This window comes from Spermophilus citellus (assembly GCF_964194105.1).
Source record: "Spermophilus citellus genome assembly, chromosome: 5".
Classification (NCBI taxonomy): Eukaryota; Metazoa; Chordata; class Mammalia; order Rodentia; family Sciuridae; genus Spermophilus; species Spermophilus citellus.
Window position 1 is genome coordinate 172,742,897 of NC_138186.1, and position 23,549 is coordinate 172,766,445.

Sequence of the window (23,549 nt, forward strand, 5' to 3'; positions counted from 1 at the left end):
AGAGAGGGAGGGAGGAGGGAAGGAAGGAGAGAGGGAGGGAGGAGGGAAGGAAGGAGGGAGGGAGGGAGGGATAAAGGAAGGAGGGAGGGAGGGAGGGGGGAGGGAGGGAGGAAAGGAGGAGGGAGGGAGAGAAGGAAGAAAAATTCTTAAACTAAAAATTGGGTGATATGCACTGAACACTGAAGCCCATGTGGCCCGTCCCGCTGACCACCAGCCCGATCCTTCTGCACAGCTGGCTCTGCTTGGGCCATGGCCAATCGGCACCTGGGAGGCAACTGTCCCTCGGGGGCCAGGGGGACCTCTGTCCTGAACTCACGTGCAGGTCAGACCGGGGACCTCTGTGCATCCTTCCTGGGTCGTCACCACCTCACGCTTGATCCCAGCCACTGCTCCAGAACCCTCTTTGGCCAGGAGATCAAAAATGTCGTTATTGTAAATCTCCACTATGGACACCTCAGCCGTGGGGCTTCTCGGTGGACTTTCTGAAATGAGCCTGGGGAAGCACACACGGGGTTAACCAACAGAGGACCGCCCGGCCCCATGGCAGATGGCCACAGCCACAGACACTCAGCAGGAATCCTGCAGCAGGGTGCAGGGCAGGTCTCACAGCACCCATCTAACCTGGAGGGAGAACCGCGCCCTGGGGACAAAGTGACTTCGTGGGAGTCTTGCTTAAATCAGCTGCTGCACAGTCCTACCCACAGGCCCCGCGGCCCAGGTGGAGAAGAAGGAAGGATTCACAACCAGGAGCAGAGACCCCGCAGCCAGCTCACCCTGGGGCACGAGCCTGGGGCAAGCTGCAGACCACAGGGCTCCTTTGTCTGAACCCCCTGCTTCAGGGAGGCTGGGTCAGCGGCATGGAGGCCAATCCACTCATGAGGTCCCCCCAATGTCCCCTGGCCTCCTGCACACCCACTCAGCTCTCAAACACCACCACGAGTCTCACAATGCTTCAGCTTTTAAAGTGTGATGTGCTGACCACTGGAGAACTAGAACTAAGGGGGCTGCACACCTAGAGGGGAGCCCACCCCCCACCACTGCCCGCCCTCCCACATCCCTCCTCATCCTGCTCTGCCCTCTGACAAAACTAACCCCCTGACCTGTCCCAGGCCAAAGGACAAATGAAGCTGCTTCATGGTCCAGATTCCCGCCTCCCTGACACAGCACAGTTGGGTCAGCTGATCCCCATCCTGCATGGCTCTCGCCCAGGAGGACGGGCCCAGGGGAGGGCATTGACGGTGTGCTTGAGGCAAGTCCTGTGAGATTTTCCCGCCCGAGCTTTGCTAGAAGGAGTCGTTAGTCCAGATCTAGAGACAGTTGTGGGTAAAACAAGCAATCGATGTCTTCTCATGGCAAACAACAGACCTAAGCAACAGAGCAAAGGTGAAAGAGGAGGCAAGGGTCCAGACGCCAGCCGGGCTCACACTGGAGTCTGTGGGGACCGTGCCAGGAACAGGGTCTGGAAGATGCCAGAGGAGCTCACTGAGCCGGCAGCTGGGTGGACATGGCCTATGCAGACGTGGCCTTTCCTGGCAGGGCCAAGTGTTTCAGGGTTATGGGCCCCGAAGCAGATGCTTCTCATCCACAGAATTCCCCAGAGTTCATTTAAAATGCTCATCAAGTTTCCTCTGGATTCCAGAAGTGGTCGGAAACTGCATCTTCTCTTTTAGCCTTTAAGCAGCTAAGTTTCTCGGGCAAGATATGTGGTCGTCACGGAGAGCAGTGTCCTGTGGTCAGCCCAGGCTCCTGGGTTACCTGGGCAGGCCCTGCAGAGACCCCTTTCCCTCCTGCGTGCCCTCGGCTGCTCTGTGTCCTGTACAGTGGTCCTGCACACGTCCTCCTGCTGCGACCTTTCCACTCTAGGCTTCTTGAGGGCTGAACAGTCATCACACACACCTCACGTTCTCCATGCCTTTGACGGTGTTGAGGAAAGCATCCTGCATCCAGTGAATGAGGGTGAGCAGAGACCCAGCCCAGGAGGCAGTGTCAACAGCCAGCTCAGAAGGAAGCGGGGAGATGCCGGAGCAGAGTCCCCGAATCTCATTTCAAACGGCAGCGATGGCTCCTCTGGTAAGTGCAGTCTGGCAGGACCCTGTTTTAGGGTAAAGGGTCCTCAGACACTCCCTGATACGCGGGCCCCGTGTTGTAATTTTGTCTTTTGGCGGGAGGACAGAGCCCATGTTAACTCCGGCACATCCATGCTGCCCCCGACCAGTGCGGGCAGCTGAACTTCAGGTCACTCGTGTGAATTTCCTGGGGCCCCAAATAAAACACAGACATACACTTCACCTTTAAATCAAGCTCCAGGACGGCTCCTCCGCTGTTGACCTCAAACTCCCCAAATGGGAGAGTGAGGAAAGTCACGAGAGGCTGGCGAGAGAGAGCGAGCACATTTGGAAGTGGACTTTTATTGGGGGGACCCTCGTTCTTAGAAAGTTCCATCAAAAAAGACCAGGAGGGGCAGGGTTACAAGGACAGGTGAGAGTAATTCGACCCCTGGGGCTGCAGGACGGCTCGCCTATGTCTGAGGACACATTCTGCTACTTCCAGGATCCGGGCAATATCCAGGTAACTACGAAAGTGACCCACAGAGCCCCTCGGATCACGGGAAGGAGAGTGCCAGTCATTCAGCGAGACCGCCCCCCCAGACTCACCCCCACATCTGGCTGAACAATGTCTAGAGCTCGTCTGAGGTGACCAGCTGAGGTCTCAGCTCCGAGAGATCACCTCGTCAGCTTCCACTTGGACTGAGATCACACGGTGCCTGTCCTTCTGAGTCAGGCTCAGTTCTCCTGGCACAGCCATCTCCAGGTCCATCTTCTTGTACACGACAGGATCCTCCTTCTGTGGCCGACTCGTGCTCCATGGGGCACAAGCCCCGCCCCTTCTCTGTCCACCCTCAGCTGAGGGACTCGGGCTGCTCCTGTCTTGGCTCCTGTGAATAGAGCTGCAGTGACCCAGGGAGAGCCGCTGTCCCTCAGCACACTGACCCCTCTCCTCTGGACGTGGACCTGGCAGTGGGATTGCTGGGCCGCTGTCCCTCAGCACACTGACCCCTCTCCTCTGGACGTGGACCTGGCAGTGGGATTGCTGGGCCGCTGTCCCTCAGCACACTGACTCCTCTCCTCTGGACATGTACCTGGCAGTGGGATTGCTGGGCCGCTGTCCCTCAGCACACTGACCCCTCTCCTCTGGACGTGGACCTGGCAGTGGGATTGCTGGGCCGCTGTCCCTCAGCACACTGACCCCTCTCCTCTGGACGTGTACCTGGCAGTGGGATTGCTGGGCCGCTGTCCCTCAGCACACTGACTCCTCTCCTCTGGACGTGGACCTGGCAGTGGGATTGCTGGGCCGCTGTCCCTCAGCACACTGACCCCTCTCCTCTGCACGTGTACCTGGCAGTGGGATTGCTGGGCCGCTGTCCCTCAGCACACTGACCCCTCTCCTCTGCTCTGGACGTGGACCTGGCAGTGGGATTGCTGGGCCGCTGTCCCTCAGCACACTGACTCCTCTCCTCTGGACGTGGACCTGGCAGTGGGATTGCTGGGTCACGTGCTAGCTCTACTGTTGGTGTTTCAGGGAATCTCCGTGTGGTTTTCCACGCTGGCTGTGCTGACTTACACCTCACAACAGTGCAAGGGCCCCTTTCCTCCACCTCCTCGCCAGCGGTCACCTTCAGTCTTCTTGGCAATGGCCATTCTCACTGGAGCCCGGGGAGGGCTCACGGTGGTTCTGACTCGCATTTCCCCGACTGGTGGTGTGGAGCATTCGTATGCCTGTTGGCCATTTGCATGAACTGACTGGTCAGGCCTGTTGCCCATCTCTAGTCAATTCTCTAAGGATTTGAGCCCTCCACGCCGTCTGCTCCGGTGGTCCAGATGGCTTGTTGCTCTGGGTACAGATGCCGAGAGGCTGCCTGCGCAGGTCCTTCACAGTGAAGGGGGAGCGGGAGGGCTGAGGCAGGCAGAGGGCAGATGCTCCCCCGGAAATCCCCTCTGCAGGCCTTCTCAGCCCTCAGCCTCCAAAAGAAGTGAGGAGCCTCCTGCTCCAGCCAGCAGCTGGCCGTGCCTGGGGGCTCAGACCCGCACTCCCCTCACCCTGGAGGTTCTGATCTGCTTCTCACCTGGATGGGCACTGTCCACCTCATCTCTGAGCTCTTCTGCAACCCACAGCTGAGCAGTGTCTGCAGACACCGAGACTCCTCCAAAGCTGGACCCCAAGAACTGAGCTCAGCGTCGGTGAGGCAGCTCTTGGTGTGTGTCTGTGGTGGGGCCTGATGCTATTCCCAGGGCCCTGTTCTGCTCAGCATAGGAGTTGGGGAAGGATGGACGCCTGTGCCCTGGGGGATCCCTGAGGACACATGCGTAGCTTCCCTCCCCTCACACACAGGCACATGCTGAGAAGTGCTGATCTCCAGGACCTGTCACTGCAGCACAACATTATGCAAAGGGCATGTGTCCAGGACATGGTGGCCAATGACAGAAAATACGGAAGGACTTTGCAGCATGTACCCAGAAGTACTTAGTCCAAGTAAATTGGTAGACAAGTGAGTTTGACAGATATTTAAGGAATACCAGTTTGAAGACACTAAAGCACCGGCTTGGTGGGGTTGCTGCATCATGGTTCATCCCTGGTTTTAGGACACAAAAGGACAACATAAGGAGGTAGAGACAAAAGTCGAGTCTCAGGGTGGGGGGCACAGAGGTCGCTGACCGTGCTGTCTGTCCCCACGGGGCAGGGCGCGGGCTGGCTGGGTGGGCAGCCATGGTGCGTGCAGAGCAGCGTGAGAACCAGAGGGGAGTGCGGAGGCCAAGACAGGAGGCCAAGCCCGGTGTGGGCTAGAGAGCCTCGCCGTCACCATGGGCCCTGCTGACCTGGGCGGCTGGGGACCTTATGGTTTCTTCCTAGGACTAATTTAGGTGGGGACATCCTGACCATGGCCACAGGTCTCCTGTGGGGACCCATGAATGGAAAAGGAGACCCTCCACCAGGAGGAGTTTGCTCCCTGGGAGGAAAGGAGCCCAGGGATCTTGGTCAAGAGCTCTGTCCTCAGGAGACTTTCGTGAGCTGAGTGAACGGCTGTCCAGAGTGAGCTGACCCTGGGCCTGCTCTCCATCCCTCCCGCCCCGTCTCATCCCACACAGCACCGAGGCTCTGTGCTCAGTCACCACCATCCAGGTACCTGAAGAGCTCCTCCGCGGCTCTGGGGATAATTCCCCAGTCAGCGTGAGCCCCCGACGGCAGCCCGGGCTGGTCCTCAGCATGCGGCCCCAGCATGGTGTAGCTCTTCCCGCTCCCAGTCTGCCCGTAGGCCATGATGCACACGTTGAACCTGAAAGGCAAAGCCCGCTCAGGCAGCAGCACACGCCCGGCCGGCCACCGCCCAGCGTGAAGGCGCCCTCACTGAAGGTGAAATTTCAACACACTTCATTTCGTGTCCCCCTGTGACTCCACTTCTTGTAAGTCAGGTTTTCATTCAGCCATGACTAGTGCCACTACGGCCACCGTGTGGCTATTCTGCACACAGCCCGCATCTCGCCCCGCCTGCTTCACATCCGACGTCTCTCATGGGTCATGTCCTCCGTCAGCTCGCAGGTCACCAGGGCCTACCCACAGTGGGTCCCTTCCGAATTCCCACAATGTCTCATTGGCTTTCACCACGGTATTAGAGTTGCCCGGGGCCAGTGCATCTTCATGTTTCATGAAATGCCATAGAAGTTTGCATGTTTTCTTTCCGTGTTCTGAGAACATTTTGTTCGTTTTAGTTAGTCAGCAGCACAGTGGCCACCGTTGTACACCAATGGTTTCAGGACACAAAAGGACAACACAAGGAACCGTGGGGTTTCCTTTTCCCAGTGAACCCATCAGTGCCCAGGCCCTCCCCACCACCTGCCCTGGGGTTACTGGACCACAGCTTGTTCAACAGAAGGCAAGGATTCCTGATGGACCCTGAATTTCCCTCCAGTCCTGTAGGCCAAAACATCCATGAGAAGGTTGGAAACATCTACCTAATGTTTTTAATTAGTTTATTACATGAAATGATATCCTCAGCCATAGGTGGTCTTGCCTGAAAGGTGCTGGCCAGATGCACACTGCAGGGTCCTCCACCCTGACTGCCCAGCAGGTCACCCAGCATTCCCAGGCCCATACTCCCCTCACCCCGGAGGTTCTGATCTGGCTTCTCCTTTTGGATGGGCACTGTCCACCTCATCTCTGAGTCAAGTGAGTGCTTTCCCTGGACAAAGGTTTGGGCAACTGGTTGGTGGTCATCTGAACACTCAGTGCCCAGAGCAGTGACGAGCCCAGAGGCCCAGACTGAGGGAGCTGTCGCATCCCCAGAGACCTTGGGGCCACAGGGACCAGCTCAGGGCCTGTAAGCTGTCGCCCTGCACTTCGGGATTGAGGAGGCTCGAGGCGCGGTGACGGGAGCCGCCACACCCCACTCTCATCTGCCGGGCCCACCTCCCTGGCCTTTGACCCAGCAGAGCTCCCCCACCGGGAGGGGGAGCCGGGCAGGCAGCACAGAGGCTGGGACGGCGCGGCGTGCTCCGGTTACCAGGGGAAGGCAAGTGCAGCCGAGACTGCAGCCACGGACTCTTCACTTCTGAAGAAATGCCTGCTGACCAGAGCAGCCTGGCCATCTCCAGGGCAGATGGACACAAGCCAGCTGAGGCAGAAACTGCCCAGCGATGAGCGGGGATCATTGGGTGCCAGGGTGGTGAGGTGGACATGGGCCAGCCCCACTCCACAGATCACAGGCCTTGGGGCAGCCAGGGCACCAATGGCGAGACAGCAACCCTGTAATTAGCTTCTATTTGTGGAGGTCGGTCACGCAGCCTCCTCTCTGGGCAGACATAGGGGCGTCTTCTCCAGGGAGTTGGATGTGGACCTCTGGGCAAGTTGTGGCCTGAGGATCCTCAGTTCAATATTCCAACCTGGTTTAACTGATGGCTAAAGAAGTGCTCTTTACTCCTAAGACCCCTGCCTTTAAAATCGGTAGTTGTGTTTTCTTAGACAGAGCCCCCGACATGATGGAACGTTCACAGCAGACTTCTAAAACGTCTGAAATGTAAAGAATCCCAGAGGGTAAAGGCAGCCGCTAGGAGGCCCGAGTCCACCCACAGCCACCCAAGCCCGGCTCAGGCCCGTACGCTCTGCACAGCAGTGCCCTCCTTCTCCAGGGGTGGAAGCATGCTGCAGTGCAGGACACAGAGCCAGCACTGGCCACGGACTGCTCCCAGCCAGGCCTCTGATTTCTGTATGGGAAAGAGGTTTGCTTAGGTTTATATGCAACTGTGATCACTGGCCTTCGTTTTCACTCACCCGTCCAGGAAGGACGTCAGTAGGGGGCACACATCTGCAAACACAGCCTCCTGAGACTCTGCTGGACCGTAGACTCTGCGACAAACAGAGGCTGCATCGGGGGAGGAAGGCTGCTCCGGCATCCTGCAGGAGCAGGGCCTGCGTGCAGGCCTACATGTGCACCCCGACACACTCGAGATCCCTGCCTGTCCACAAGCTGAGAGGATACGGGAGGTGGACAGGTGGTGCCCTGCCTGAGAGCTCAGAAGCATGGGGGTGTGCGCAGGCAGACACCTCAGTGCTGCTGGGCAGTCCAGTCCCCGAGACCCTGGCTGGACGGCGCCTGGTGGACTGTGTGTGCTCTGAGGTCCACTGCTGCTCCCTGGAGGCTCTTTCAGGATACCCTGCCCCTACTCACTTGTGTGTTGGTGAGCACCTAGCTGGGGACTTGGAGGAGTCCGTGAATCTCCAACTGTCCCCACAAAGCCAGAGGCCACTGCAGGGTCAGGAAGAGAGTCCTCAGACGTTGCAGTTAGGAGCAGAGGACTAAGCCTGTGCCTGGGGCCCCTCACCATCCTTTGGTGGTGGTGGGGGGGAGGAACCTCCCAACCCTACTTGCAGCCCTTCTGTGCCTCCCGGGTCCCCCCTGCCACTCAGGAGCCAGGATCACTCACACCCAGCTGACCAGGAAGGCCTCTGACTCAGGCCCTGTTGTTTGAGAGAGAAAAGAGAGAAAGAGAGAAAGCCCTGGATTTACCTGGGGGGTGGGCACAGGGATTATCTCTAACCGCCATCCCCCAGAGGCAGGACGGGGGCACGTGTCAGTCAACCCCATGCATGATGTGCATGCTTTATGTGTACTCGGCCAGCACTTACCTTTCAAAATTATACGTCTTATTGATCTTAGGGTGGCCAGGACGATGGCATTTCACCAGAACCGTTTCCTAATAGAAACAAAGTAGAGCCATCAGACCCAGCCAGGGCTTCACTAATCAAACGGGAGCCGGGGTGGAGGACAGGCCCTGGGCCAGGGCCAGCTGTGGCCTGTTTGGTCAACACAGTTTCCTGGACCACCCAAAGCCCTTTGCTGACGAATGCTGCAGGCTGCGAGGTGCAGGATGGCTCCAGTGGTCAAGACAGAGGACGTATGGCCTCGAAGACCGCAGCCTGCAATGCCCGGCCCTTAGAAAAAGGTTTGCCTGCCCCAACCCAGAGAAGGCAGTCACACCGTGGTGAGTATGTGATGGCCTGGGGCCAGTGGCCTGAGCATCCTGGGCACTTGCAGTTTCCCATAGGGGATGAAGCCCCCGAGGCTGGAGAGCCGCTTTCCAGCCACTTCCCCTGGGCCTCCTGAGCTGTCTCCTTCAGGTACCTCCCATGGGAGGGGAGCCGAGGCCGCCCTTCAAGAAGTGGGGCACCAGCTTCGGCTGCTGCTGAACAGAAGAATGTGGATGGGCTCCAGTTCCAAAACAAACTGAAACTTCATGGAGAGACAGCGGCTCGGGAAGGCGAAACAGCAAGAGCACAGTTCTGAAGGGCCAGGCGTTTGCTGTCCACAAGTCCTTGTATTTGGAGGAAGCAGATGGGCGCTCCCCACCCCCTGGCCAGCACACGATGCGTGCACAGGAAGCACATAGGAATTTCTGTGAGATGATAAATACATGCCACCACGTGCCCATTCCAGGGTAGAGCCACAGGCTGTGGGCCCCACAGCTGTCAGTGCGAGCAGCGCTCCTCTTCGCTGTCCACTGCTGAAAGCCCCTAATGGCAGCCGCTAGAGCCCAACGCTGCACACCTGGCCAGGTGGGGCTCCTGGTGCTGAGCTCTGAGGCTGCCAGACAGGCGACCCTTCACCGTTTGCAGTCACAGGGGAATGCCACGTGAGTCCCAGCGTGCATCTGGGTACGGCAGGCTAGGGAGACATGACTCAATGTTGGCCTCTGCACACATCCTGCGGGGACGAGGCTTGGCTTCGCCTGACAAACAGCCTGGCCCGGCCCCTCCCACCTGCAGCGCCTGCCCCGTCGAAGCACGAAGGCCCTGCCCATGCCCAGCCTGTCCTTCACACCACTGCATAGGAATATTCCAAGATGCCAATTGAAGAGGGGCAGTGAGGTCCCTGAAGCCCAAGAAGCAGGAGGGACAGAGCCAGGTCTGGCAGAGGGTCACCCAGCTCTTACTTCAAGTCCCTGTAAGCTGTGGTAGACCAGGAGGCCATCTGGGCCAGGATGAGAAGATCAGGAACGCAGGTGGGGGAGCCTGTCCACGGGAGGGCAGCTCAGCGAGGCCCTGGGGAGGACTTGCTGTGCCGCCATTGTGTCGAGAACTAAAGGTTCCTACACCCCCTGTCATGACCCCAAGTCAGAGCTCTCTGCTCTCCTCACCCCCTAAACTCCCTGATAAAAGGCAGGAGCAAAGCTCAGATATCAACCAGGACCAGTGCACCCACAGCCCACGTGGACCAGTAGCCTGGCTGCCACACCCCAACATGGCCAGCCTCGGCCCCGCTCCCCCGGCCGGCACCCCTCTCACTTGACTCCTGCACTGGGAGTGACCCCCATGCCATGCGGGCATCGACAGGAAGTCATGTCCCAGCTTCAGCTGTCAGGAAACATCAGTGGAAAGCCCTGACGCTCGAGGGGTTCTCTAAGGAGCACAGAGGGCCCACGCACAAGCTGGAGACCAAGTGCCCTCGGGCTCGGCGGAGGAGAACACCTAGACCATCCCCAGGAGCAGGGATGCCCCAGCCCAGCTCAGGGCTCTTTTCTGCCTGTCCCCACAGAAGCTCCCCCTTCACAACACTGCATGCCTCTTGGTCTCACGAGTAGGACTCGGTTTAAAAAGAGCTTCCAGCCCCGGGTGGGGGCTGCCTGTGGATCTGCAGCCCTCTCCTGCAGCCCGGTCACACGCGGGCTCTGCCTCCGGATTCTCGCCATTCCTGAGGCTTCTAGAGGTGGAGGATGGAATCCATCGTCCTGCAGCAAGGACAGGGCTCCAGGCCAAACTGCACCAGCCCTGCACGGTCTGTTTCTCATTCCTACCTAGCTTCCTAGCTAGCTTTCAAACCTGTAGGGCTTAAAACTGCTCCCAAATTCCAGATCTCACATTTTATAGAAATAAGTCTGAGGCCAGGAGGAAAAAGGCAGACCCCATGCAGACTGGACAGCCAGCTGCTCCGCTGTGCCCCCCGGGGAGGCGCACTCACAGCCAAGGCTGCCAGCCTCCTTGGGTAGCAGAGGGGAGCCCCACCCTCCTGGGGGCCCAGGCGGGGCACCCAGATGAAGCACCCTCTGCATCCTTCGGAGATGTTACCTGGATGCCACGGGTGGTTGGGGCCTTCCAACTCTGATAAGCCACAGGGTGACACAGCTGCAGTCCTCTCTTGAGAGGACACCTGTGAGGACTGCAGCCTGGGGACCAAGCAGAGCCCTGAGTGAGACCAACAAGGGGCTGGAGGGCTCCCGATGAATTCCTAGGACCTCTGTGGATAGGGCAGTTTATAAGCATTATTAATTCCTGTGTCTATGTTCAACGAAGGTGCCAGCAATACCAGGTGACACAGGATTCAGCTTTCAAGGGGGACATCAGGCACCAGGTGGGCCACCCAGGGAGCCCAGGCATTGCCCACGTCTGGTTTCCACATTGGGTGATGCATTTATAGAATTGCTAATACTGCAAAGTAATGATGCAGGTGTGGTTCTGAATCACCACATCTCCAGGTTAAGAGAGGAGTAGAGCCATCGATAGCCCAGCCCTGACCCGCCACCTGGACTATGTGATTCCATGGTGGGCATTCCTGCAAGCCGGTGGGGATGTGGGCCACAGGGAGCCCTGGCCAACACAGCCAGGAGACGGTTGCACCCCGAAGGCAGAGGCCCTCCACGCAGAGGAAGCCCCAGGCTTGCTGGTGCTCAGGTCCCCAGGAAAGCTGACACCCGTCCCTGCACGGGGTGAGGCCACCGCTTGCGACTTCTGGAAGTAAAAGGAAAGAATGGGGTGCCCATCCCGCCTCCCTCTGGGGCTGTTGCTGGATAGCACAGGGGTGCCCCAGCACCCTTCCAAGTTTCCAGGAAAGAAGAAAATCAAAGGAGCTAGATTCTCCCCACCTGGTGATGGAGAGCTCACTGCCACTGCTGGCATCGGGCACCTGGCCCCACGCACCTCCCGCGATGCACTCACCACCATTCAGCTTGAGTGGCCTGGGCACGTGCCAGCTGGCAGATTGTGCCAAGGACAGGAGCAAGACAAGCCGCACCTCAAGTGTGCCAGCAAAATCAGACTGTGGGCTGCACCCAGGGCTCACGGGGGCTGGAGGGGACTGGGGATAGGAAAGCCACAGAGGACACCAGAGCATAAGTTGGCAGGACGGCACCGGGCTCAGGGAGGCGCACTGGGCAACAGAGCTGAGGGGACGAAGCTGAGGCCAGGTCTCGGTCAGCTGGTGGGGCCATGGCCCCTACTTGACTGGCTCATACCACCTCTGCCTTAGGCCTCTGTTCTCGTGTCTCTGTGTTGAGTCTTTATTTCACAGAAGGTTTGAAGACAAGGTCACAGAACTTAAGGAAGAAAGAGTGAGAAGAAAGGCCGCAGCGCTCATGGACGAGCCCACAGGCACGACGGCGTGGCCTGAGGGACACCTGGGCAGGCGCCAGGGACACGGTGCACCTGAGGTCCCCGGCTGAGGCTCCGAGTCTTCAGACGCGTGCAGCAGAGGGCGGGATGGTGGCACCAGGGACCCGGAGGGAGGATGGCAGAGGGCACGGGTGGCAAAGTCCCTTCAGCGAGCAGGACACCCTGGAGATGAGGTGACGGCCACGCGCGCCCGACGCCACAGAAGCGTGCCCGGGTGGCAAAGGTGGCAGCTGTCAGGTTGCCTCGTTACACACAGATGGCCATCCCAAACCAGGGCTAAGATCCCTCGTGCCCGAGGCCCAGCGAGGAGAGAGCATGAAACACGGTGGACAGGAGCACCGAGCACAGCTCAGGCGCCTCTGTGCCCCAGCCCCTTGGCAGTCATCGCCTTCCTTCAGGGAGGAGGCGGGACAGGGCACAGGCCTGTTGGTAGCTGTCTGCCAGCCAGCTTGCCCGCCCAGCGACAGATGAGGACAGCTGGCCTGTTCCCGCTCCATGCCCCTGACTCGAGCAGGTTTGGTGGCTGGTCAGCCACGGGGCTGGTGCTCAACATGCTCTGGAGCTGGGGATAGTGCAGGAGCAGGGGTCCCCTCTGTGGGTGTGAGGGGCTTGCAGAGGTAGCTGTGGCCAGGGGCGCAGTCCTGCAGAGCTGAGGGCTATAGGCAGGGAGACGGAAACACATGGACTGTAAGGAAGGGCCAGCTGGCCTCAGAGCCCCTCACAGCCAAGGCCACACTGCTACCAGGTCATGCTACATGATCTGTGGGAGTTTTCTATCCCGTGATGGGTGCAGAACCTCCTGGGATCCCCAGGCACTGGACCGCTCTGTGTTCCTGTGATGGGTGCAGAACCTCCTGGGATCCCCAGGCACTGGACCGACCACTCTGTGCTCCCGTGAGCTCAACCCTCCATGAGTCTGCAGCAGGGGACAAGCCTCTCCTCCACGGCACGGATGCTGGGTGACTGGGAACACTTTCGGTTGCCCAGTTCCACATGTCTGATTTATTCAACCTCATCTGAGTCCTTCCCTATGGCCACCATCCCCCTGCACCCTGGGTTGAATCCCAAGCCTCCCTGCCCCAGGCCAGGAACACGACACCTCTTCCCAAATCTACCATCTGCTCTGTCATGTGGCTTGGACGGTGGGGCAAGGAGCACATGCCTAGCACCTGACACCAAGTGCCAAGTGATACTTCCTACATTTTTCATGGGCACTTAGGAACAGAGATGGTTTAGGGTCGTGTGGAAGGTGCCTACCAACCCCCCACAATGTGGTTTTAGGTGCATATGGTACACGATGCCCCTCTTCCAGTTACCTGAGCCTACCCACACCGCTTTGCCCACATGTCACGAGGTGGTCCCGTAGCCTTGCAATCGTAGGATTCATTAGGTCTATAGGTCTATGACTTAAGTATGCATCAAACAAGAAAATATGAGGAACTACCACTAGAAAAGGAACACACTCCAGAGGCACTCTGCAGAAGTGGGTGGCTCCTAAGATGGCCTGTGCTCAGGCAGCCACATGCTGGCCCTGACGAGAAGCCTTGGGAGGAGCCGCACGCCCTTGCGGGAAGAGCGCTCCTGAGACACAGGTGGTGAGCAGGGTCTCACCCGTGCATCGGGGGCCAGCACACGGAGATTGGCTGACAGGAGAGGAGGCTGAGCACAGGGGACCGGCTGGGTGCAGTCGACCCTTCTGTCCTGCGTCTCCTGAAACAGAAACCCAAGCCTCTCTGACCACAGTCTGTAAAAGTCACGTTTGTTCTTAAAACAATTTTCAGTTCCTCACAAGTGATTCATATTTGAAAACTAAATCTTGATCCTAAAGAAGCCCCTTTTAGACCCACTTCATGGTTGGAAAGAAGACCCCTCAGGAGCCACATCCAGTGACAGTCAGGGCTGTGACTCCCTGGTCCTGCCTGGCACGGGTGATGTAAAGTGCCTGCCGTGAGCGAGGGGACGTGGCCTCCCTCTCCGGAGACAGACCCTGCCAGTCGGCGTGGTGGACAGTCCTGTGACCTGCAGGCTGGTGTGCAGACACTGGGGGTGCGGGCAGCGAGGTTGCCAAGGAAAGGCACCATGGCAGGGGTTCAGAGAAGCCCCTGTGGAAGGGGTGAGGGCCTGGAAGGTGGCCATAGGCTTGTGGGCAGAGCAGAGCCTTCAGGATGGAGTGAGAGCCCTGCAGGTCCTGCCCGAGGCGCCGCGGAATTCCACGAGCACACACTGAAGAGGCTCCGGCCAGGAGTGGGCGTGACCACGATGTGACCAGGTTGCATTGAAAGGACACTGCTGCTGGGCAGGTGAGCAGGCCGGCCAGGAAGCCAGGAGCAGTCGGGCAGGGAGAGGGTGGCCTGGCAGGAAAGAAACCGTGGGAGCGCTCACCGCAGAATTCACAGGACTTGGAGATCAGAAGTGGCCGTCAGGGCCTGGAGTCTCCATGTGATGAGCTGGGAAAACAAGGACAGAGGATCCATAGAGAAGATGAGGAGCTCCGCTTTGGACGTCTTCAGGTTGGGAAGCGCACATGCTAAGATGGGAGGCCAGTGGCTGCGGGATGCGTGGTCTGAAGCTCAGAGGGGTCTGGAGAAGGAGGACGGAGGAGGCAGGCGGCTGTGCCCCTGCTTCTGCACAAGCCCAGGGACTGACTAGGGGAGTCTGAGGCCAGGAGCAGAGTTAGAGAAGATCGAGTGGTCCATGGAGGACCCAGGGTCTCGGGCCAAGAGAGATGGCCCTCAGGTGTGTCACTCCGTTGACCCCTCTGAAGAATGCAATTCACACCATGGCAGATGTGGCCAGGTCAGGTGACCCACAGGCCCCACCAGCTACATTCGGAAATTGGAGTCAGTGTCAGGCAGTAACAGGGATCCCAGGCAGCAGTCTGCAGGAGCTTGACCCAAAGCCCGAACTCTGTTCTCCCATGTCTGATCATCAACAAGGAGATGAACGTTAAATAAAAACTGCAAGTAAATAACCAGCAAGGCGGTCGCCAAGCAGGAGGCAGGGCCCAGATTTTCCGGCTGACACTGATGGTGTTTTTAGGGCGAATCCAGACCTACCGCAGGCGGAGTGCTGGCTGCACATCCGCCCAGCCTGGACCTCCAGATCCCCGGAGAGCCGCACAGCCTGGGAGCCTGCAGGTCACACAGTGACAGGCAGTCCTTCAGCGGGCAGGCCAGGGCCCTGCTAGTGATTCTTCAACTTGACCCGCACGCCCCCGACAAAAGAAACGCTATCTTGTTAGATCGGGTAAGACGTGAAAGGACAGGCGTCCCAGGAGAAGGTTCGGAGGGACTTGGCGGGGCCTGGAGAGGCGGGCCACTGCCTGCTGGGCCTCTGGCTCACGAGGATCTTCTAGCCAGAAATTGAAGGCTGGCCAGAATGTCCACAGGCAGAAGGCCCCTCAGGCTGGGCCGCAGGGACAGGGTTGGCTGGGGAGGCCAGGGCCAGGGTCTCTCTCAGCCAAGTCCAGGAGTGAAGGTGTGACTGCTCGGAGGCAACCAGGAGCCTCCAGGGACGGGGAAGCCGCCTTCACGGGCTTTGGAGGTGTCTACTCCAGAGACAAGTGGACTTTTTGATGCAGCTGTGGCAATGACCTTGGCCTCTTTGTGAAAGACCATCCCATCAACCACTGACTACCACAGAGGACTGCTAAAGCTCAGCACGCGGACACGGTGAGACACGCAGACGAAGCAGAAGTGATGAGGCTTTAGAAATGCTCCCACATGGCCATTCTGACCCACATGACTGAGGTTCTCAGGTGACAGTCAGCATTACCCACATTGATTACATGCTCAGCATCCCACTTGTTTCCTGAATGCATTCTTTGGTAGTCATAATGAGCTAGAGTGAAGCATGAGCTCAACACGAAAATGCAATTGTCCTGCCTCAAAAACACTTAGCACGAGGGCACTCTTCTTTTAAGGACATTCTGGCACAATCTACCTCCCTTTTCTCAGCATGTTTTAAATTCAGAACCAGACAACATACTGTTTCATCTGTAAAGACCGCAGTCCATATCTTAACCAATAAGGGCTTTTTAAAGCATAACTAGCATGCTAGTGGTCACACCTTGTAAAATTAATGTCACCTGAGAGGTGGCTGCATTAGTCTATTTTATGTTGCTATAAAAACATGACTGAGGCTGAGCAATGTATAAAGAAAAGAGCTTAATTTGGCTCACAGTTTTGGGGGCTAGGAGTCCCAGATCAGCTGGCTCCTCAGTTTGACCTCTGTGAGGACTTCTGGCTACATGGCAGATGGCATCTCAATGGGGGTGCATGTGGCAGGGGAAAAGAGGAGCACCAAGATGGGAAGTGAGAGGGGTCCAGGGCCCAGGCTGGCTCTTTGTGAAAACCACTCTTGTTTCACAGGCCCTAACCAGGGTCCCTCCAATGGGGTCTATGACTTTGAGCAAGCCCTTCCTCCTCCCAGTAGGCCACACTGGGACCAAGTGTCCAGCATGTGAACTCTGGGAACATCCTAAGCCATATGCAAACCACAGCAGGGCGGACAGGCTGCCCCCAAATGCTTCACTTTGGCACCAGGGCTCTTTTTATTTTTAATATTTTTTTAGTTGTAGATGGACACAATACCTTTCTCTTATTTGTTTTATTTTTATGTGGTGCTGGGGATTGAACCCAGTGCCTCACACAAGGTAGGCAGGCGCTCTACCACGGAGCCACACCCTGGCCCTGGCACCAGGGCTCTTTTCCTTTGAAGGCACTTGAAGGCAGGCAGAGGAGAGCGTCTGAGCCACTCTCCTCCAAGGCAGGAGATGAAATCCCCACCAGCAGCCCCTGCTGGGAGGAGAGGAGCGCTCTCCAGAGAGGGCGCCCAGGTGGGAGAGACCACTAGCAGGCTGCGAACGGGCCTGGTCCCTGTGCCCCGTGTGTCTTCCTGCCCTTCCTCTTGGCTCAGCCTGGTACGAAAGCACCAGACTTCGCCATGCCTGGTCTCCACTTCCCGACAAGGGCCCCCATGTCACATGGACCTCTTGCAGTGACCCTGAATGCTTCTCTCTGCACAGCTGTCTCCTCAGGCAGCCCAGACGGCAGGGACAGGCGTCCTGCCTGGGATGCACTGGCACAGGCGCATTTCCCAGGCCCCCCGGTCCTCCAGTGAGCCTGCTCAAGAGGGCGCCACTCGGCCCAGGGGTGCACGGTGCAGCTTCAGTGTCTTGTTGACTTGTTGGGGATGCCCGACTCTCATCCAGTGAAGTGCCCGCGCTCTGGAGTGTTTCCTCCCCTTTACCATGACGGAGGGGGACCTGTCCAGAGGCAGCTTTGGCTACAGCGAAAGCCCTGGGTGGCAGCCCTGTCGACTTCACCCCTGTCACGAGGTCACCATGTCTGCAGTGAGCTCTGAGAGCTCAGAGGTGCAGGGCGTCCCTCCAACTGTGCAGACCCTGCTGCCCCCGGGGCCACCGCAGCCACTGAGGCCTGTGATCCAGGTACCACTCCAGGGGGCTTCAGAGCCACCCCTCAGCATCGGCTCTGAACTGGTGAGCCCACGTCTGTGAAGAATGTTTCTTACCACCACTCACTGCCCTGAACCACCTCTCTCACACCCAGCGCGGCGTAAACGCTTGGCTCTTTTTTCCCCACACTTTTTAGAATAATGAATTGATCATCTACCACCCTACAGAAGTAATTAATGAAGTTTTTTTAGAAAATATTTATGAACTCAGAATTTTTAACCATGATTATGTATTTCCATCTGCTCAGCCATTTCTTGAGCTCCTCGTTTCCCACCATGCCAAATGGTTCTGCGTTCTGGGGACATGGCCACAGCCTTGGGTACTTCCCCTGTGGCCAGCAAAGGTGGCCCCGGCTCACCCTGTCCCCTCCCAGCCCCATGAGGTTGCCTGAGGAGCACAGTGCTTGGAGAGCAGAGCGTGCATCTTCTCAGAGCTACTACCAGGCATTTCTGGGGTAGAACTGAGATGCATGAGGGTTTCAAGGAGAGACAGAATCAGGTCTGTTTCCAATTAACACTACAAAGTTCATGTTTGACTTCACTGCTTTTAGTTTTGTACGTGTGTCTCTTTTCTGAATGCTCTACTTTTTTGAACCTACCCACCTGCCACATGCTCAGTTTGCAAGAGACTGGGCTTTGAGGCTGCAAACGCAAAGCACTGGGGGACCTCAGCCAGGAGCCACCCACACAGGAGCAAGAGCACCTGCTCCCCCAGAAAGTAGGCAAAGCCGCCCTGGCTGACCAAGAAAGCCACTGGCTCGCTCCCAACAGCAGAGTCTGCAGGAAGCTGCCCTCCCAGTAGGACACCTTGGGGGCCAGAGTCCCTGAGGACGTGGGGACACACTGGGGACTACTCACATCATCCAGTGCATGGGCCACTTCTCGCGAGATGGAGCTGTAGAGACAAACGACACTTAAAATGCACACCGCAGCATGATTTCTTTCTGAATTCGCAGTGTCCCCTGCTCTCTCCATGGCTCTTCCCCACCCCCGACTCCCTGGACTCTGGCTTCATTCTTGCTCCTCTCGGGTGTTCTCTGACCTCTCCTGTGTCCACGTGTCCCTCTTTCCACACACACGACTCTTGTCCTCTCTGGCCTCTTCTTCTACCCTATACTCTTTGCCTTTTTTTTCTTCTGTTCCTACATGATTCAGAACAGGGGCCACCACGGGCCCTGCTCTGCTGGGGACACCCTGCATCTGAGGGGCCACATCACACTTTCAGGGTAGCAAGTGCGACCGAGGAACTCAGTTTCTGATTTGTTCAATTTGCATTTGCTAAATCTCATCGGTGACTGGTGATGGGCCGCCCAGAACAGATGACAAAGCAACAGAAAGTTGCATTTGGTACCTTGAGGTAAGAACCATCTGGAAGCCAGGTCCAAGAAGCTGTCACATGTTAGGGTTACTACTACACTGTTCTCCCTATTTTCAGTCCTTTGACAGACTACAAATGCTCCCAGTCCACAAGGTGCACTTGTGTTTCCTGGGGCCTTCCTGAAGTCCAGCGTTCAGTCATCCAAGGTGAACACAGGAGACCAGGCAGGTCCTTAGAGGGGAGTAAAATGTGGACAGAAGAGGGGGGACCTGAGACCAGGAAGGCCACACCAGCCAGACTAGGGGGCAGGAAGCAGATGACAAGTGCAGAGGAGGTGGAGAGGCAGGGGAGGCTGGGGAGTGGGGGTCCGGGGGTTTCAGCCACTGGGAAGCTCTGTCCCCAGGTCTAGTTGCCTGGCGAGGAGCACCCCCCTGAGGGACACCTCCACTCGGACACCAGCAGCACCTGTGGGGCCAGGGCTGGGGAGCCGGGCTGTGGAGACTCCTGCCAGTTCTATACCTTTTCCCTCAACACCCGCACGTGGCCAACACGGCCTCACACAGCCCCACACGGCCGAAGACGATGCCCCGAGTGTAGGGTCACCTGCTATGTGAAGCTGAGCTGTTCCACTCACTATCGAAGGGCAGCAAGGGACGGATCCGACAGTGAACTCGGATGCTTCCTTTCAGCTCCTGCAACAATGATGTCCACTGTGGACACGGCTGTGAGCCACAGGGGGACAGGAGCCACCCCCTCGAGGCATGCACTGGGGACATTTCTCAGGTGATCCACGGAGTCACTGCACTAGTCCTGACTTCTGGAGAAGGCCTGCAGGGCAGTGCGTGGTCAGGGTTGGCCCTGGCTTTTCTGACTCAAACCTAACCCATCCATTCCCTTGGCAGACCACCCGCCCTTGGCAGAAGAACCCACAAGAGGCCTTTCAGTGCATCCCAGGTGAAGTGCATTGGGCATTTTAGGGGAAACTGAGACATTTGGCTCTTCTGCTCATCATCCTGGCCCTCCAGAGGCTTCGCCTGGATAACGAGGTTGGTCAGGGTGGACGAGGAATGTGGGCCCCTGTGTGGGCAAGGGGCAGGGGCAGCCCGCAGCTGCCCATGGGGAGCGAGTGAGCAGAGCTGAGTGCAGGTGGAGCTGGGAGACTGTCTGCCCCTCTGTCTGACGCCTCTCCCCACTGCCTTTGTGGCTGTGGGCCCCTTGAACACCTGTCAGTCAGGCTCCGCCTTCTCCACCCGTCTCCATCAGTCCTCCCTGCTCATGGCTGAGTCCCAGCACCATCCTGAATGGCTAAAATCTACTCAGTCGGGTTTCCTTTTTCTCTGGGTGAAGTGTCCAGAACGAGAGGCACGGGTCAGGTGTGGTGGGTCACTGCCAGAGCAGAGCAGGACTGAGGACCACCCTGACCCACATGCTTTCTGTTGGTGCAGCCCAGCGATGCTCTCGCTGGCTTGGCAGCTCTGATCCTGGCACTGACAGCAAGCAAGGACTATCGGTCAGGCCACCAGTGGTTGGTAAGCAGGTGTCTTGTACCCAAAGAATTCCGGACCTGACTCGGAGGCAGCATCGTCTTCTCCCAGCCCCTTTGAATCATGGAAATCGGAAAGCAAGAGAGCCCTTAGAAATGCACATGTGCAGATGCCTGTAAGGGCGCTGAGCCCCGGCCCTGTGGGGAGAAGCGCTTGGGAAGGGGCTGTCCCCGGAGCAGCGGCAGAGGCAGCCTTTGATGGGGGGAGGTGACAGAGAGCAGTGAGAGCCAGTGAGACCAGCAAGTCACTCCACCTGCAGAGTACAGGGCCTGGCCCCCTCGCACTGGTGCAGCCCGGGACAGAGGAGCGGGCGAGGGACCAGGCCCACGGCAGAGCCCTGCACTGGCTCTTCTCTGGGACCAGGGACAACAGGTGTCTGTCTACTGGAATCTGGCCTTGGCTCAGCAGGGTGCTGCCATGGGGGGTCCCTGCGTCCTTCCACGTCTTTCTACCACACTGTGCCTGTAGTTGGTACCCAGGTCAGGTTCAGCCTGTGGCTCTGGCCCGCTGAGGTATCTGTGACCAGCCAAACCCGCATCTCCTCTGAGATCCCAGCCATGCCTTCTACATCCCCCCGGAGTCCTAAACATTAGGGTCTAATGTTTAGAGCCAGGCCGAGCCACAGGGCGCCGCTGGGCATCAGGGCAGAAGCCTGGCCCCTGCTGGGTTCTTGGGGACAGGAATACTCCTCTCTCCCCGGGTGCTGGGTGAGCGGGTGACCATGCTGACAAGAGGCAGCAGCTCCTGCTTGGAAACTGTGTCCATAAATACTTCGTGCAATGCTTCCCCACGCGCCTGGCTGAGACCAGACACTCCACACCCGCCACATTTCCTTGATTTAATACCTGAACCTTTCATTCCTGTAAACTCCTGCTGCTCTCAGGGAGCGACCCTTGCTTCCTTGAAGTGCTCACACACTTTGATCACTCCATTCTAAAGCCCCGTCTTTGATTTATAATGAGCAAGTCCAACAGGCTCTGCCATACGGCTGCTCCTACTGCTCGAGAACCAGGTAAGTGACACTGTAGATGGATTTCCAGCCTCTTGAGCTCCCCGAAGCTGAGGTCAGTGTCCTGTTTGCACAGTGCCCATGGCAAGGAAGAGCCCCTTTGGCTAGTGCAGCAGGTCCAATCACAATCCTGATTCTAGACTCAGGATCGTGCGCCATCGATTCTTCTGTATTGGACTTGTGTCCACTCTAAGTAGTGCGTTTTAGCCTTCTCACTAGATCCCATGATGTTCCAAGCAGCCCCGAGAGGTAGAGATAGCACAGCAGTTACGTAAGGTGAAGGACCACAGTGCTGTGGAGTGCTGGCCCCTGAGCACCGACAGATGACTCCTGAGTACTGGACTGCACAGATGGCCCCTACGCCAGAATCATCCTCAGCCGTGTCTCACGCCCAGTGGAGCTTTTCACCTCTGTGAGGGCCGAGCACCCCTCAGGAGCACAGGCTTCATGGGCAAGAGGTGTCTGGAACTCAGACGTCAGCCTCCGTGCGAGCACAGTCAGACCTCACAGAGGAGGTCCAGAGCAAACCCCCCGCCCTGGCCGCCTCACCGTGGTGGAGGGGAACCGTCCTGACCTTCAGAGTCTCAGACCCCACATCTCTGAAGCAGCCCTGGGGGAACCTCATGACTGGGCTGGAAGACAGAGCTAAGGGCCATGAGGAAGGGCAGCTGGGTCCTCTCACCCTGGCGGAGACCTCTGAGCTCTCCAGCTGGGGAGAATTTGGGGTGTCCTGCTCTCAAGTACCCCCCTTCTTCCTGAGCTCACATCAGCTCAACTCCTGCAGGCCTCAGGGGCTGACGGGCCCCAGCCTACACCCAGCATGGCTACTGTGTGGCCCGGGCACCAGCACCTCTCCATGCCTCGGTGGCCCCTGCTCTTGACTGAGCACCAGAGTGGCTGGTGATGTCTGGGTGAGGGAGGACACTGGAGCCCAGCACTGACCTCGGCTGACCTCTCCACCCTGTGCCCCCCCCCCGGGCTGTCCCTCCCATTCCCACAGTGTTCTGACTTCCTGTCCCCTCCCGCCCAGCTGTGGCCTCAGTGCGCCCAGCCCCTCAGTGGCGGAGCCCCGGCAGCCGTGGCAGGTGCTCACCAGCAGGCTGTTGTGCAGGGCCCGCCTCCTCTGCTTCTCCCGGTGGCAGCGCTCCTCCATGTCCTGCAAGGACTGCTCAAGACGAAGGGCCTCTGACCGCCAAGCTGGAAGGACAGTGCGACCCAGGTTACGGGGATTCTGCAGGGGGACCTGTGTGGCCTGGCAGATTAAATGCCTCCGCTAGCAGAGAGGTAGCCACTCACGGAGGCCAGCAGCTCTCCACATGGGACACATCCTGGGACCATGGCCAGGGGCCTTGCCCAGGAGTCCTGCACCACGACCCAGTCCCGGAGGGCTGCTCCTGACGTCCTGAGGCTCCTGGGGACCCTCTCTGTGGGAAGAGCCTGCCGCAAGGGAGGGGGGTCTGGTTTCCAATTCCTCCATTGCCGTGCTGACCTGGGGCCTCCACTTCCTGTCCAGTCAGAGACCCTCTGGCCATGATGTGAGGATGAGGGAAGACTGTCCACTTCACACTGGGGCCAAGCACAGTCGCAGCTAAGCCAGGATGCCCAGGAGCCCAGAGGGCCATTGTCATGATGGCTGCTGCCCACGTGGAGTCCAGCTCAGGAATGGAGAGTCTTGTCATGGCCTGAGGTCAGCAGCAGCCAGGCCTGCTCCAGTGCCCACAGTGACACACCTGGCCCGGCCGCAAATGTCCAGGGACGAGCCCCCATCAGCAGAGGCCATTTACAGGGCTAAGCAGAGTGTGCTCTCTCGGTGCCCAGCCAGGCAGCACAGGTGTAAGGGGGCACTGCCCCCTGAGCAGAAGGGTCTCCACAGCTGACCCCGACTCTGTCAGCAGGCCTGCTCCCCACCCCGTCCTGTCTGAGGTGCCGGATGAACTGCCTGACACCAGGTGGTGTCTAAGCTTCACCCCTGATGGGCGCTGAGCTGCAGGCGAGAAGGAGCTGGGAAGCTGGCCGCCTGGACAGGATGTGGGCCAGCAGCCCAGAGAGGCCTTCCTGGGGGTCTGTGTGCATAGGCTGCAGGTGCCTGGCCAACCTGGGACCTCCCTAGGGAACGGCCCTGGCTCCCGCTCGGCCTTCCCTGAGACACCACACACAGCTACACACACCACACACACACCACAAGCACCTACATACACCTACACACACCTACACACACACCTACACACACCTACATACGCCACACACCTACACACACCTACACACACCT

At 58.3% G+C, this 23,549-nt stretch overlaps 1 protein-coding gene across 4 annotated transcripts in view; it reads right to left on the reverse strand.

The window, feature by feature from the left end:
• The window catches only part of KIF25 (kinesin family member 25), a gene marked incomplete at its 3' end in the record, with an annotated part of 31,919 nt that overhangs the window by 7,391 nt on the left and 979 nt on the right, over positions 1–23,549 (reverse strand). For all 4 annotated transcript variants that reach the window (XM_081294068.1, XM_081294067.1, XM_081294069.1 and 1 more), the window contains exons 2-8: positions 22,374–22,477; positions 19,331–19,419; positions 18,268–18,304; positions 8,179–8,246; positions 7,324–7,398; positions 5,183–5,332; positions 317–493 (exon numbers count right to left, since the gene is read on the reverse strand). In XM_081294068.1, coding sequence (XP_081150194.1) covers positions 317–493; positions 5,183–5,332; positions 7,324–7,398; positions 8,179–8,246; positions 18,268–18,304; positions 19,331–19,419; positions 22,374–22,433 — 656 coding nt within the window. In that variant the 5' untranslated portion in view covers positions 22,434–22,477. The remainder of the gene's footprint in view (positions 1–316; positions 494–5,182; positions 5,333–7,323; positions 7,399–8,178; positions 8,247–18,267; positions 18,305–19,330; positions 19,420–22,373; positions 22,478–23,549) is intronic.